The following is a 16,964-nucleotide window of genomic DNA, read 5'->3' on the forward strand; positions in this document are numbered from 1 at the left end:
TCTCCATTAATTATTTATATTCAAAATTTAATACTGACACAACTCAGTACTAGAATCAAGTCAGATGTGACATCCGTGGCGAACGCAATGTTAAATGCTATTTAAGAGCTTGATAATACAGTCCCTTTATTTTGGCCTGGCCTTGTCCTTTGTCATATTCAGGTTCTTTAGAAGCAGACAGAATTCAGTTTTTAACTACTTTTTTAATTGACATATTAGTGAACGGTATGCTGCCCCAGGTAACAAAACCCAGTGACAACTTTCAATTACATTCTGCATATGAAAACCGTTGGCTTCCTAGGACTTTGCTGACTGGGCTGAAACACTACCTTGGCCTTCCACAGGTTTATCACCTATGCAGTGCAGCAGAGACTCTACAAAACTATCCATAATCACTTGCATAGAGGTTTCAAGAAAAAAAGCCATGAGCATACAGCAATTCCTTGATTACAATGTTCCAGCAAAGAGCTCTGATGAGGTTCTTAGCCTACAGAGTAGGAAGTTTCCCAGAGGATTAGAGGCATATTCTGACACCAGTTACTAGGTCTTTTGTTTCACTTTACAGCATGGCTGCATAAGAGAGGCTGAATAAGAATGGGCTTATTATGAAACCCTGTTTCACTCCACTGATGACTGGGAATGTGTCAGATGTCTCAGGCGGGTGCCAGCATCTATAACATAACTGGCTATCTGGAATAGCTTTAGGATTTGGGGGAACATTGCTAGGAAGTCCAATTTACTTAGCACGCCTAAACCCACGCTTACTTGTCAGCAAACGGTAATCTTATCAAGTCAAAACATGGTAACCAAAGGTACTGGTATTTTCTTTATACATCTTCTCAATCTAGCCCAAAGCACTGATCCCGTCTTTTGCATCACACTGCAGTCCAGAGTTCCTCTGTGATTCTGAGAAGGTGAAAATTGCCAAAACTGCTTGGATGCCAACTCAGAAAGACTGCCAGCAACAGACAGCTGTAAAATGTGACAGCAATTTTCCCAGCTCTTTCCATTATTTTCCAAAGAGGGTAATGAAGACATTCCATTAAGCCATCAGACTCAAATTAGGTTTTTGTGTCTGTGTTTTAATTTAACAAATATGTATTGTTTATCTTCTCTTTCTTGGACAAGGTAGGGATGGCAAAGACATCCCTGCTCTCAAGGAACTTAAAATCTACCCAAAAAGAAAGAAAGAAAAAAAATCTACCCAAATAGCACTGGGGACATATGCTGCTTCTTTTTGTCCTATACAAGTAACTGGAGTATTACTCAAGGACAAAAAATGCTTCCAATCCTTTTGAAACTGTCACTCCATCATAAAGTTCAGGCTTCCAGCCTTTCTAAACATACGCTCTCCACTTATGACCTCAGTTCCATATTCTATCACCTTCTCTAAAATTGTGTTTTTAAAACATTACAGTAACTCCCTCCCTCGCATTTTCACTTTTTTTCCTACTTGCTTCTTCCTCTCAGCCTACAGAGCACTCTTAATTCTACACTTCAAAGGCCAACGAAAAAATTTCCTTGACCTCCCGTTAAGGCCTGCAGCTCTCCTCCTACTTTGCTTCTGTCCAGGTCGTTATCTCCCTATCCTTGTGTAGACACCCCTCAGAGCACAATTCTCAATTCACCTCCTCCTCTTGGCAATTAGGAGTACTTCAACCACCACCCAAACTTTTAAATCTAATGTGTACTTCCCCCGCAAAGCCAGGTCCAGCCTCAGCATCCCTGCCAGCCCACCTCAGATTTAATGCATGTACCCTAAACACAGTTGTGCCATGATGCCTGTAACACACTGTCAAAGGGTCCCACAAAATAAACATACAGAGATAAGAGAGAGTGACTCAGTCAGTTAAGCATCTGCCTTGGGCTCAGGTCATTATCCCAGGGTCTTGGGAACAAGCTCCACATTGGTCTCAGCAAGGAGCCTCCTTCTCCCTCTCCCTCTGCAGCTCCTCTTGCCTGTGCTGGCTTGCACACTGGCGTGCGCACACACTCTCTCTTTATCAAATAATAAATATAAAGAGTTTAAAGAAAAAAAAGAAAAAAGCCATGGGCATACAGCAATTCCTTGAAGATATATATTGTATATGGTAGATAGAGTGAAGGATGCACATCATTTCAACTTTTCTGTAGCTCTGAAATTCTACAAAATAAAAAAGTTGGGGGGAAAAACACATAGATCAAAATCAAGGAGAAAAGCCATGGCCCCTGCATTTTAAGGCGTTTATAATCCATCTGTCTAAACTAATCTAAAATTAGGTAGATGTCAGAGTTCAATGACTGATTAACATTAAACTTAAATGTAAAATCAAACTGCAAATATTGAGGCATTGGGTGGCTCAGCTGGTTAAGCGTCTGATTTCAGCTCAGGTCATGATTTCAGGGTCCTCCGGCTCCCTGCTCAGCAGGTCATCTGCTTCCCCCCCAAACACTTGTGCTTGCTCGCTGTCTCCCTCAAAAAAAAGGAACTACAAATATTACTGAGAGCCTACTACATGACAACAATATGTTAAGCGCTCTATATGGTCAACAAACCATACAAATTAGACCTTGGAAAGAGGATTTATCTACAATCCCTCTGCTCCCCCAAACTAATTCCTCTTCCTGCCTTACTGACTTCTTTTAATGGCACCACCATCTTCCCCAATACCCAAAGAACCCGAGTCCTTTCAAGTCCTACATCTCTAAATCAGTGGCCAAGTTCTCTAGACTCCACTGCTTTCCCATTCTCTCCTCTCCAATTTGATGGCTGTCACCTGCCCCAGGCCCACCTGGCCTCTCACAGGGACGAATGCAGCGCTCTACCAAGTCTCCTGCTTCCCACCAAACTCCACTCCACCCTTGCTTTGTCTCTATCCAGATACTCAGTTCTAACTGGATTAGACATCCAGCCCAATAGGATTTCAATGATTCTCCAATAACTATATAATGAAATTCAAAGCCTCAGCCTGACTCTGAAGAGCACAACCTTTATCTCTTACTGTTATCCTCCCACTCTGGCCAGAGGTTTATTCACTCTTACCTAATAGTGCCCTCTCAGCCTTTCCTCTACTACAGAGATGTCTCTTGCTCTTCCCACTCCACTTCTCATCTCCTCCAGGAAGTTTTATCTGAGTGCTCCAGATACTATTCCTCACACCCAGGCCAAGCAATCTCTCTGAACCTTCATAACATGTGATGTGCACTCATTACCTTCCAAATAATACTCATGTTTCCAAGTACTACTCAAGAACCATACATGCATTTCTTACCACTAGACAATGAACTCCTTCAAGGTCATCAGTTTTCATATGTAACAGCACTCAAGGTTTGTGACAAGAATATAATATTAGTATCCTGTGCAGTAATCCATAAAGATTATGATATGTGGCCTTGTAAGGTATAAGCATCTTTCCTTAAAATACTGCTAACATTTAAACAATGTGGGGTGCCTGGGTGGCTCAGTCAGCTAAGCATCTGTCTTTAGTTAAGGTCCAAGTATCCAGGTCCTGGGATCTGTCCCGAATAGGCTCCCAGATCATCTGGAAGCCCGCTTCTCCCTACCCCTCTGCCCTCCCCTCACTTGTGTGCTCAAGAGCTCTCTCTCTCTCTGAGATTTAAAAAAAAAAAAAAAAAAAAACCTTTAAAAAGCAGCAACAACAATGGTATAGGGGTTTTCCTCTTTTTTTTGTGATAAAATTTGCCATTTTTATCATTTTTAAATGTGAAATTTGATGACATTCAAATGCTGTATAACCATCACCACTATTTCCAAAATTTTAATCACCCCAAACAGAAACTGTACCCATTAAGAAATAAATCCCCCATTCTGACCTCTCCATAGCCCTGAAAACCTCTAATACTCTGCCTCTATGGATTTACCTATTCCAGGTATTTCATGCAACTAGAATCACAATATTTGTCCTTCTGTATCTGGCTTATTTACTTAAGTTAACATTTTTGAAGATTCAGTTACATTGTAGTATATATCAGAACTTCATGCCCTTTCATGGCTAAATAATATTCCATTGTAAATACCACATTTTGTTTATTCAATCATTTGTTGATGGATACTTGGGTTGTTTCCTCTTTGGGGCTATTATGAACACTGACAACAATCTATTCAACTCCGTGTTTTCAATCCTTTCGGGTATATACCTAGGAGTGTAACTGCTGGGTCATATGGTAATTCTGTTTAGCTTTCTGAGGAACAATAGTAGTATAGTTTTATAATCCAGACACAAGATCTTTTAGTAAACAGAACAGTCACAAGATTTCCTACTTATTTAGTAAGCAATTCACTTCTGGATAAATTACCTTCCTTCCTACCCACTCAGGCCCTAGATGATGATCTAATTTCCAGGAACTTGACCCTCGTTTAGGGGCTTTGATTGCATTGACACTCCAGTCTCCTGGTTCTCTCTGTTTTTCAACATTGCCTCTGCGCACATAAAAGCAAACACACTGCACTGGTAACTCTCCAAATGAAAATTATTATGAAACTGAACACTGTTCAGATATTGAAGTCACATTTTTATCTTTAATACATTTAGTAACATTAGATTAATGAAAAACAAAAAGGGCTTTTTTCAGGTGAGATACTGGATTTTGTAAAGGACTTCTATTGAGCCCATTTCTTATACCCAAACCACCGTTTAAAGCAAGCTAAATTTGGACAAGATGTATAGGCCTTTGCTATTCCAAGGAAAAGGCCTCTTTTCCTTTCAAGTTTAGCAGCCTGGGATTTCTAAATTAACATCTCATTATTATTACCACTAATTCCAGATTTTATAAAACCAGAAAAATACAAAAATGTACATTAACAGAAACTATCTAGAAGGATATACACAAAGTGCAATTAGCTCCAAATTAGGAGCATCTCTGTAAAGGAGCAGGATCAGAAGAGATCATGAGGGGGACTTTTCACTTTTTACAGCGCAACTTCTACATCTCAAGTTTTCAAAAACATTCACTCCAATTATTGTATAATGGCTTAAGACTATTTAAAATACAAGCAATAGGGGTGCCTGGGTGGCTCAGTGGGTTGAGCCTCTGCCTTTGGCTCAGGTCATGATCTCAGGATCCTGGGATAGAGCCTGGCATTGGGCTCTCTGCTCAGCAGGGAGCCTGAATCACCACCCCCCAACCTCTCTGCCTGCCTCTCTGCCTCCTTGCAATCTCTCTCCGTGTCAAATAAATAAATAAAATCTTTTTAAAAAATAAAATACAAGCAATAAAAGATAATGTTAATTTTAAAAATGAGCAATTAAAAGGAGCTAAATGAGCAACTCTAATAATACCAACATCTAACACATACAGAAAACTCTCATCTCATTTGAATTTTTACAATACTATGTGATAGGCAAGTCAGATAGTTGGCCCTTTTAGTAAATGAGAAAAAGGTTAAAAAAACTTTAACTTCTTCAACAAATCCATTACGTTTTTAAAATGCTCTTCACTTTAACCTTTAAATTATCTTTAAAGAGATAATTTAAAAGATTTAGCTGGGGCACCTGGGTGACTCGTGATTGAGCATCCAACTCTCGGTATTATTCTGGCTCAGGTCATGATCTCGGGGTGGTAGGATGAGCCCATGTCCAGGTCTGCACTCAGAAAGGAGTCTGTTTGAGATTCTCTCCCTCGTTGCACCCCGCCCCACTCATGCTTGTACACACACTCGCTCACTCTCAAATAAATAAATCTTAAAAAAAAAAATAAAAGATTTATCTGTAAAACTTTAAAACCAACTATATCTGATTCTATAGTTCTCCCAGAAAAATAAAACGCATTTATTTAGTAGGGTTTACATATTTAAGAAATACAAAAATAATTATCAAATAAAGTCATATAAAACAAGAATTTATTTTTTATTATTCTCCACCTTACTTGAAAAATTTAATGACTTCTCAAAGACATTTTATTCTAAAAGAGTAGCTCTAAAAAAATTTGAATTTTTAGGTTTCACGTTGCTATATAAATAGTTTACTCAAAATACTAATATTTCCTTACACAAATTCTGAATTTAAAGGATTTGGGAAAATATCATTTATTACATACAGACATACTATCTATAGAAACATGTCTACAGATTGGTTATATAGCTGTAACTAGACAATTTAGAAAAGCCTGAGCCCTAGACTATAAATAACAGGTACAAAACTGACTCTAGGTCCCAGAGTTCATCAGATATCTAAAAGGCATCATTTTGTTTAAATAAAAACTTTTAAAAAGTTAAATAAAAGGCATAATTTTAAAATCCAGGATAGAGCATGCTTGAGGAAATCATTACAGTAGTTAAGACAGTTTATTTTTCCCCCAAACAGCCAAAATGCAAGGAAAATACTAACCAAATGCATACATAGTACATGAGTGGGGAGACTATTACTTAATCTGCATACACACACAGAACCAAACAGATACCAAAGAATTTGATTTATGTGGTAATATAGAAAAATCTTTAAATATTCACCTAAAAAACTTCGGACTGGTCACTGACTATAATCTGCACTCTGTTCTTTTTTTTTTTTTTTTTTAATTTGACAGAGAGAAGGGGATCACAAGTAGACCAAGAGAGGCAAGCAGAGAGTGGGGGGAAGCAGGATCCCCGCTGAGCAGAGACACCCCCCACATCCTGCAGGGTTCTGGATACCAGGACCCTGAGATCATGACCTGAGCTGAAGGCAGAGACTTAACCCACTGAGCCACCCAGGCACCCCTGCACCCCATTCTTAAAAAAAAAATCTACTCAACACAATATTCAACACAGGATTTAACTTTATGTGCTCGCTCACACATTATAACATATTTAGCAACTGCATTTCACACAAGTTTAAGTTCAGTAACTTTGAAGTTTGCCAAGTAAAGTGCGAAAATTACTGAAATGCAAGCAATGCACCTTCAAGAGAAGCAATTCTTCCACTGATCTGCAATAATCAACTGTGTATTGAGAGGTTACTCTGTGCCAACTGTTGTATTTTAATAAAGTAACACGGTTAAATTTAAAACTACAGGCTGAATACTGATTGAAAAAAGGCAGTCCTACAAAGGATTAATACATAAATAGGTTAATTTAAAGTCAATTGTTTACTCATTCAAAACAGAATTCATAGTTGATGAAATTACAGTTTCAGAAGGACCAAGCTATGGAGCTCTCATGCTGAGTAACATCAGAAAGATTTACTAAAAATAAACATGAATGCATTCAATATGTCATTTAATTCATACATTTTTAACTTCAAAAGTATCCCCAAATTATCCTCTTCCATCTCAAATAATGTACATTAAAATGTTTAATAACTGAATCCCAAAAGGTACCAACACCAAAACACAAAACCAAATTTATTTAAGGTAGCTAAATATTGGGACTACTATATGACATTTAGTCAGTAACACTAGTAAGCCAACACAAAGTAGAAACTTTAATTCATTATCACCTAAGAAGTCATGCTGTAAAAATGTTTTCAGAAAATAAAGCAGTCTTTATTCTTAAAACTCACCATAATATATTCTTTGCAAATTAGATACCTAGTGTCTTCTCCCAAATTCAAGAATCTTTTTTTTTGGAATTTTTATTTAAGTATGTCGCAGTTTGTCTCCCCATACCAACCATCCAATTCCCATCCAGTTTGGTGCTTTACCGGAGCACCCCTAACATTCACAGGTTTTATCTTGAAGGGGTAATTAAGAGGGTTTCCCATGAATAAAAGTTCTACATGTTCAGCAGCACAAATCTCTCACACATGAATTCAACTCAAATGCCGTGAAAGTAAGTGTACTTTTCCCATTTTTTAAAAATTGTTAATCCCATGAAAACCCTCAAAGTGTTTACAATTTTAAAGATGACTGCACATATCTGCAAGAAAACCATTAGGTTTTGATCAATGTTCTTAGTTTTGAAAGATGCTTTAAAAACTGTATAACTTCATCAGCTTAAGTCTGAACTCACAAGAGGCACATTGGAAGAGACATGATACCAAACACGAGCAATAACTACACAGCATGCATCTACCATGGGGAATGCCAAGGATTCAACACAGCCAAGGGAAGCTATAGGCTTCTATCTGAACAATGATTCCACTAAAATAAAAAAGTAAAATGTCACAGCCCTAACCCTTGCCTATTTCTCCACTTTCTCATTAGTATAAAAATTCTTAAAAGCCATGAGAGAAATCCTTAAGAAGTTAAGTGGTTCAGTTACAAACCATAATTTAAGAGCATTTCAAATTCAAAACAACTTTCCTTACAAAACAGGACAAAATTTTACCAAAGAAAAGCCCAGACCTGACCAACAGTAAGAACATATGTAACCCAAACAGCAATATTAAAGTTTCCATTTAACCCATTAACCATACTTTAGAAAGTTCAGTGTTAATAAACAAAATATTTCATTTAGTTTTTCAACTTGAATTATTTCCACATGCTTGTTTTAAATTCTGTGCACAGCCACTGAATATTTTCTCCTACTAACTTCTTTTAAGTTGAGAACACTTCTGATATGTGGCATCCCATCAATGCTAACCCTGAGAACTGAGGATTAGGTTAAATGTTACACCTAATTTTTAAATTAGTGGAGTAAAAGATTTGAATTAATCTTCCTTAAATAAATGGCCTATTACGACACATTAATTCTTTCCTCAGTTCACTGTTGACTTAATAAAATCCAAGTCTTTTACCTCAACAGCGGCAAAACAATTGTTCTAAATAAAATAAAGTGATTGGCAAATGCCCCACAAAGCTGGAATCAAATTGCTTTGAAACTGAAACACACGTAAGTATACATACACACGTATATATACATGGAAGAGCTTAAATCTATACAATTTAAGAAACCTTTCTATCAAAGCCACAAATTATGTCCTGAATTGATCTGCCAAAGTCCAACATAGAATTTATATATACAATGAAATAAGCTTGAGAATCTGTTGTGATTTAACTCTATGATCTATTAGCTTAACAGAGAGCTTGAATAACAGATTAAGATGGCAAAGCAATTTTCTAAACCAAAATGTACCTGAGTATCTAAAAAGGTTTTACATAATCCTTAATGACATATCCAAGGTCCACAATTAGGCCAAATGTACACCTTTAAATTCATTTCACAGTTCTGTTTTATATATGTGTAAGGGTCCACGCCAGATAAATTCATTACTTCTCTTCAGCATTGACACTGAAACTGTCAGAGGCTCACCAAAACATTACTTCCAGGTTAATCAATTTCAGCTGTTACTTGATGTTAGCACCAAAATAATTCATGAAATAAAAGCAGTTTTTAAGAACAAAAAGAAAACCCCCAAGATAGATTAGAAGATTTTTAAAAAGAAAAAAATGTGAAAGGAAGCTCACCTGCAGTTAGGTGGAGGGTCTAAAGTGATGTCTGCCAGTTCCTTCTGAATCCTGGAGTCAGGGAAGTGAGAGAGAAACACAAGAAACATGAAGGCGTTGGTAGCCTCCCACCGGTAACACATAGGTCTGGCAGATAACCCTAACTGCCTGCCATGATAACTGGGTTCTACTGAGGGAGACAGGAACCTACACATCAAAAGCTTCAGGCCCATAGTTTAGGAAAAAACTTCTTTCCCACCCGCAGTGAGCTGGCGGTCCGGGGTCTCCTGCTGTTATCTAAAATGTTTCGGTTCCAGTCTTGCCTCGCACACTGAGGCAGTTGTATTTCTCGGGGTTTTCCATTTAGGAAATCACTGTAAAGCTTCGCTTGCGGACTCGTTTCCCAAGTTGCATTAGAATGTGCCGGGACACACTCACTTCTGCGCTGCACGTCTTCCCTGGACGGAGAAACCCAAGCCGCCGCGTGGGTGGGAAGGGTGCGCCCCCAATCTCCGCCCGGGTCACCCCCCCCCCCCCACTCCGGGCACCTCGGATGCCCTCCCCGCCGCCTCGGCAGGGCGCCCTCCCCAGGCCGTCCCGCGTCCTCAGTGACGAAGCCAACATGGCCGCTCCCCGCGAGGCCCCTCGGGTCCTGACTGACCTGCCCCGCGTCGCGGGGTGCCGGCGCAGCGCAGGCCGCAAGGCCGAGCCCCCGTTCGGCTGCCCGGGCTTCCCTCCCCCAGCCCGCGCGCGCCGGACAACTCGGGAGGCGCACGCCAGACCCGCGGGTGAAGTTGCGGACCAAGGGTGGCGAGAGCCCGCGCCAGGACGCACAGCGACTCCCCCACTCGCCTCCACCGCGCCCTGGGACCTCCAGCCTTCACGCCGCGCGCGGACCCCTGGGCGCCAACACTCCCGCCCGCCCCTCCAGCGAGACTGGACACTAGCAGCCGACCCGCACAGGTGCACCCAGCCTCCGTCCCGCAAAGCGCTCGCACTCTAGCCGCCCCCCCCCCTTTCCGGACTTGCTTTTTCCTGGATATCTAAATTCTCTTAGATCTGCTCCCTTCCTTCTCCATCTCAGCATGAACACAAAACCAGGGACAATACCCCCCCCCCCCGCGGCCCCTGGCCCATTTTCTATCTTTGCACCAACCCACGACTTCACAAAGAGCCCCATCCCCCACTCCTAGGCCGACGCCACCAAGCAGTTCACACCAAACCCTGGCCTTTGTCTTCTGCTTACCTAGGCGCTTAGAGCATCAATTAATAAGACAAAGTTTGAGACCTTTAAGCCTGTGACATCTACCTTCTATTTTTATAACCTTTCTTGCTCCTATCACATAAAACCCCAAAGGGCTACGGTACAACTTAAAAAAATCTCACGGAGGTAGAACGGTAGTAAAAAACTAAACACACACACTGTCTAAAGGCAATCAGAATCACAATGGTTGCTTTTCTCTTTCCAAAGGTTCTGAGGGTGGGAAGATAGGCTGGGTAGATGCAATGGGCAGTAGGTTTCAGAAGGCATTGTTTTCTCCATGTGTAAGTAAAGAGAAATTAAGGGTGGTTATTAGGGAAGTTCTTTAGACCTTCCTATTGGAGGACACTTCCTGCCCCCTACAAATCTGGTGAGCTTTAGAAGGCGGTTTGATCACAGCCTTTACAGACATCTACTTATCTGTGTCTTGCTAAATTCTTTTGCTACCAATAAGCACTTCAGTTTTGAGACATTCCCAAACACCCGGGCTGTTTGACTCATTACTGTATGTTGGACTAAAAGTTTGGAATCCTGGTTTCCTGATTCTTTATGTGCATGTTAGAATGACTATACCTTAAGACCTATGGACATAAGCAAAAATATCCTCCACCTGAACACAACTTGTATAAAAATACATATTGACTTCACTTCTTGCCAATTCAACCTCTACTATATTTACTGAAAAGGTGGTTACTTCTTTAATACCTAAAAAGTATACTACCAGTTTTAACCACTTCATCTCTACAACTAACATTTGCACGATTTCCATAATACTGACAAAAGATTCGTACGAGTAACATACGTTTCACAGAATTATTCTTGTCCAGACCACTCTCAATAGGAGCTTTTCATCTACCCATGGACTACAAATGAAACCACTTTCCAATATGCAGTTAAGTAACTTTATGTCTACCAATTCAGGCTTTTTTATTCTGTCTCCCGGTATATGGGCCCTTTCCAAGTCTACAGCAACACTCAACTTCCAAGTCAACGTATTTCACAGAGCAGCTTTAATAGGGTCCCACTAACATTAATTTCCCCCTTATTCTTTCCAGGATATGCTGCGCCTCTCTCATTTTTTGCCTTCACTATTAACCTTAGCTCTGCTTTAACACTAACAGCCACTCTTTCCATAAGATATTCAAGGAGCGAAAACTGATGTTAACTTTATACGTAAAATTACCCCTTGTAGCTTCCCACCTTTCATTTTTTGTACACCTACTAATCTCTTTCCCCGGAATTTTCAAATAAATTTTTAAACTTCCTTAGCATAAATGGACAAATTGTGTGTAATGAAAATCTCCCTCAGTAATTTGCTGACACAAAGGAAGACTATTTTATATTTGACACCTGTGTTTTTACCCCCAAATATATTCATGTGCGCCAGTGATATCCTGGTACACAAAAATTACTAATAATCTGAAGCAAATATCCTGCCTTACTCAGGTCAGTACCAAAGCTGTTCCAGCATGGATCAGGGGGCACAGGTACTGCAGGTCAGGGTAGTGAGGGGTAGGGAGATGGGGAGATTAAGGAAAGCCCTATCCAATGTGAGCAGGGGAGATGCCAGGTTCTGAACTAATAAATGAGGGCCAGTTTGGATTCCTGGGAAGCCGAGGTGCCATCCACCTCTCCAAAAATAAGTAGAATCTTGCGAAGGTATCTTGCCATTTAACTCTAAACCTCTATATTCTTTAAAATAAGCTAACATCTCTCCTTCATTCCCCCCACGGTTAGATCACCAAAGCACTTTACCAAGTTTTCAAATTTCTGGAAAAATGACAGAACAAACTTTGACTCTGAGTTCCGGGCTCACTACTCAGTGGAAACTAAAGACTCACATTCTGTTTTATTTTACGTTCCTTTAAAAAAGATACCCCTATCTAACCCACCATTTGTATTCCTTACTGTCTTCCTGGTTTGCCACCTGAAAGTTTAATGACTGTCCACCTGAGAGCAGCAGGATTTATGAAAGGGCACGGGGTTTCCCCAGAATCAGAGAATATTACTGAATGAAGGATGCTTGAGATAAAAAAAAAAAGTAGGTTCTTTCAGAGACTAAGAGGAAAATAGTAAAGAAAAAAGAACCACTGCTTGAATTCAGTTGGGAAAAGAAAAATTTTTAGAGCATATGAGAGGATGTATCATGAAAAAAGTGAGTCTCCCTTTAATTTGGCAAAATTGAAGTTTTTAAAGAGAAAAAGAGAATCCCCCAAACAACCTACAACACCCATTTTACATCATTTATCATTTGCCTCAACTCTCCAAATCAGAAGTATCTCTTTAAGTTCCATCGGAAAACACCTGTTTTCACCTATTAAATTTTTTACCCCACTAACAGGAGTTATTCCTTACGCAGTTTATGCAGCTCCACTCAAAAAAGATCACAGTGCAACAGGTGAAGAGGAAGCAAAACGGTAACAGAATTCATTCTGATAGAGTTGTCTGGGCAGGTATTAGTAATTAAGTGGGATGACAGCCTTGAGAAGGGTCACAAGCTAGTGATTAACAGGACAAGTAGTTTGAAATCAGATTTGGGGGTCACTAATAAAAGTAATGAGGATTCTTACAAACTTTAGCAAGAAATGAGAGAGGCAAGCCACAACAGCTGCACGTGGGTAACTATTAAAAGGGAAAAACCAGAAGCAATAGAGTAAAATAATTAAAGCTTTTCCAAGCCCTTTTTTCATTTTTAACAGCACGCAAACCAAGAGGAGCATTCAAGCTACCCCTCATTGGGAGGCAGACCAAACGAAGCAGCAAGAGGCAGTTCGGAAAATAGGAAGCCTAGGAGGTTGGGGGTGGAGTACGGTACCTCTTGGCGCTGGTAGAGAGGAGTTTGGAGTTTTTGCTCATGCTGACTTTACTCTCCTTCTTCTTGGGGGTGTTTGCTTCTTTCTCGGTTTGCTGGTTGGAGGACGAAGATGAGGAGGAGCTCGTGCTGGCCCTCGAATCGTCATCCGACATAGCGAACCCCCCACCCCACCCCGCAAACAGCCCCTGCAGGGGGAGAGAAACAAAACAAACACACAGACCATGCAGTCAGTGTAAATAAGGAACTCGGGTGCTGTCAGAAGGGCTTTGGCCAGGGGTGCACCCGGCCGCCCACCGCCCTCCTCTCGCTTTTCCAAGTATTCAGGCCCATTAAGGCTTTAGCAAATCCGACGCGGCTCGTTTATTTTTGGCCCCAAGTGGGGGACGCGGAGGGAAAACCAGAACCAGCTCAGGGAGAGGCCCCTCCCGCGCCCCCCGGGGCTCCCCTCGGGGCAGGGAGGGGAGAAACCAAGCAGGCTGAGGGCAGGGTGGGGGCGCCGAGCGCCTCGGCGGGGCAAGGAGTGCTGGCCTCGGGGCTGTTTCAGTGGGCTTTCCGGGGGTCGCGGGGAGCCACTGATCAGGGCGAGACAGCTGGGGCCAGGAGTGGAGTTTGGCGAGGTCGAGAAGAGAGAAGGGGCGGAGAGGAGTAAGAGAGGAAGCCGAAACGGGGGGACGGAGGCGGGGAGCGGGTGCCCGGTGGGGGAAGGGAGAGGCCGGCGGGCGGGGGGGCAGGGGCGACGAGGCCCAAGGCCCCCCCAAGCGCCGCGCCCCGACGCCTCTCCCCGCAGGCCTGTGGCTTGGCCGCCCGGCCAGGGCTGCGCGGCTGGGGCGGGGGTCCCGAGCACACGCCCGACAGCCACCCCTAGTGGGGGTGGGGCGAGGGTGAAGGGGGGGCTCGGCCTCCACAGCGGAGGAATAACAATGAGCCCTTCCGCCCCGGAGGGGTTAATCCCCGCGGGCCCCCGCCCCGGGGGGGAAACGGGGCTCCCCCGCCTCCCCCTCCCCCGCTCCCGACCCCCTCAGCGGCCAGTGGGGGGCTCCCGGGGCAGCGCTGACAGTTCGAGCCACAATGCCCCCCCCATCCCCGACGCGGGCGGCCCCCGCACCCCACGCGGCCCGGGGTCCCTACCCATCCCCCGCGGGCGGGCCCCGGACCCCTGGGGCTCCTCGGCCCCTCTCCGCCCCCCCTCAGCCCCGTGCCGGGCGGTCCGGGAGGCGCGGGTCGGGGGAGGCGGCGAGGGGTGTCCCCGAGGCCCGGCGACGCGGCCGGGGGGCGGCGGGCGGCAGGGGGGATCCCCGTACCTCTCTTTGTGTCTGGCTCCTCCGTGCCGCCGCGGCGGCTGCTGCTGCGGCTGCGGCTGGGCCTGGCCACTCGTGTCTCTCTCTCGCTGGGAGAGAAGCGGAAGTGCAGCAACAGCAACTATTAAACAGGCAATGGCTTCCCCCAGCCACACACGCTCGCACACACACTCCTCCTCCTCCTCCTCCTCGCCCTCACCCCTCCCCCACCCGGCCCGGTCCCACCCACCCGCGCTCCCCTCCCCCTGCACACCTCCGGGGGGGGCGCGAGGAGGACACAGGGGACCCCGGGAAACCCACCCCCCTCCCCACCCACTCCCCCACCCCAGCGCCGCCGCGGGACGCCAGAGAAGGGGCGAGGGGTGGGAATTTTCTCTCAAGTGGTTTGGGGACCCGGATCCTGGGCTGGAGAGGGCAAGCCGTTCCGAGATGGGGGGCGCTGGGAGCGATAGGAACTGTATGGAATAGGGCGGTCACGAGAGGAAGTTCTTTCCAATAAGGGCTTTTGGAAAGGAGGGGGACAAATTGGTAGGGAAGGTAGTAATTTGGTGGGAAGGACTTTGGACCAGAGAATGCAGTGGAAACTCCCCCGAAAAAGTGATCAGTTTAAGGAGATAAAAGAAATCCTACAACAGGGTTTCCCTTTGAGCCGACACTGGCTTCACCCTCTGGCAATTTACCTGCTAAGAGCAGTCGGTTTAGGCACGCCTGGGAGAAAAATCTCAAAGTTGGAGTTTTCTGCTCAGCACGTGCAATTTTACAATTTTAGATTCTTTTAGTCACTTTTCATAAAAAATGGTGGTGTGTTGTAAAAGTGATACAAAGGATTCGTGACAGGTAAAACCAACGTGTATCGACCTTACAAATTGTGAGAAATCACTGGGAAAAAGAACCCTTTGCTACCTTTGCTATTGAATTAGACTGGATTTAGAATTTTTGGTGTCAGTTTACTTTAAATAGAAAGTTGGATTTTGAAAATTAGATCCAAAGTTTTGGGACTCTGGAACCTGCTTAAACAATAATATAAATGCTATTCAAATAATATTTTTAGAATAATCACTCAGTAATTCTTATGAATTGTTCCCAGTGTAGCACTTTTACCAAGGTTAAGATTAAGCCATCAAAAAAAAAAAAAAAAAAAAAAAAGATGAATGCATCAAATTATGATTTAGTTTCTCACTTATCATTTCAGTTGAAGGAAACTGAAGATATATGTGCAATGCCACATATACAGGATCTGGTACATTAAGGAGCCGCTGAGAGATTTCCATGGGCATTCTAAATTATCTCGTTCAAATTGCCATCCTTTTTCATGGCAACAGTGGCTTCAGTTACCATAAGGCAACACAACAGGTATAAAGCTTATGGCAAATCCACTAAGCAGGAAAACAAGCATTCTTACCACCCACCTGAAACCCTTCTAGCCCTCAACATTGAAACTCCAACTTTATCAGGACTGAGAAAGTGATTGGGCATGCTTCTTAATCCTTAGCAGGAAACCTGTATCTACTGGGAATTGCCAAGATTCAAGAAGTGGAAAAAAACTTTATAGGTCATCATATCAGCCTCCAGCCTCCTACCTTCAGACAGAGCTATCCCTCAATCACTCCAATGCATAGAAATTTTGAAAGACCTCCACACATAGCATTTGGTTTCAGGAGTCCTGATGGAGCATATATATTTTTTTAAATGACATTCTCTGCTCTATGTTATTTAAAAACAACCACCAAAAAATTCTAAAACCAGGTTGTAGGGTGCCTGGGTGGCTCAGGTGGTTAAGTGTCTGCTTCTGGCTCAGGCCGTGATGCCAGTATCCTTGGACCAAGCCCATGGCTGGCTCCCTACTGCTCCGTCCCTCTTCCTGTGCCTGCTGCTGTCCCAGCTTGTGCTCTCCCTCTCTGTATCAAATAAATAAATAAAATCTTTTAAAAAAGTATATATTTTTGTGCTTCTAATGAAAAAGATATAAATTCAAAAGAAAACGATAAGCAAGTATGAAATAAACTGAGTTGGAATAAAGGAAATAAAGTTATTACAATTGAGGCTTTCTTTTACAAAAATTTGAGTTTCTGATACATTAAAATACATGTACACACTATGAGTACAACCAGTAAAAAATCATGTATGTATAAAGAAGAGAGCTGACAGAACACAGGAAAATAAAAGGTTTGATTTGTTGATATGATTAGGACAGTGGGTGAATTTTTTCTTCAATTTTGGTTTGCATATGTCGCATACTAGGATACTAAATATAATAATATCTAAAGAAAAAAAATCCTGAACATGGTAG

The 16,964-nt window shown here is 42.8% G+C and overlaps 1 protein-coding gene across 3 annotated transcripts in view; it reads right to left on the bottom strand.

Moving 5' to 3' along the window:
• LOC131824487 (ubiquitin-conjugating enzyme E2 E1) overlaps positions 1-14,872 on the bottom strand; it is a 78,119-nt gene extending 63,247 nt beyond the window's left edge. The window contains exons 1-3 of one of the 3 annotated variants that reach the window (XM_059162488.1): positions 14,678-14,872; positions 13,377-13,561; positions 9,322-9,372 (exon numbers count right to left, since the gene is read on the bottom strand). In XM_059162488.1, coding sequence (XP_059018471.1) covers positions 9,322-9,372; positions 13,377-13,528 — 203 coding nt within the window. In that variant the 5' untranslated portion in view covers positions 13,529-13,561; positions 14,678-14,872. The remainder of the gene's footprint in view (positions 1-9,321; positions 9,373-13,376; positions 13,562-14,677) is intronic. The other 2 variants (XM_059162489.1, XM_059162490.1) reach the window with 2 other exon arrangements.
• Positions 14,873-16,964: the final 2,092 nt, after the last annotated feature.

Source organism: Mustela lutreola, chromosome 2, assembly GCF_030435805.1.
Source record: "Mustela lutreola isolate mMusLut2 chromosome 2, mMusLut2.pri, whole genome shotgun sequence".
In the NCBI taxonomy this organism is placed as follows: domain Eukaryota; kingdom Metazoa; phylum Chordata; class Mammalia; order Carnivora; family Mustelidae; genus Mustela; species Mustela lutreola.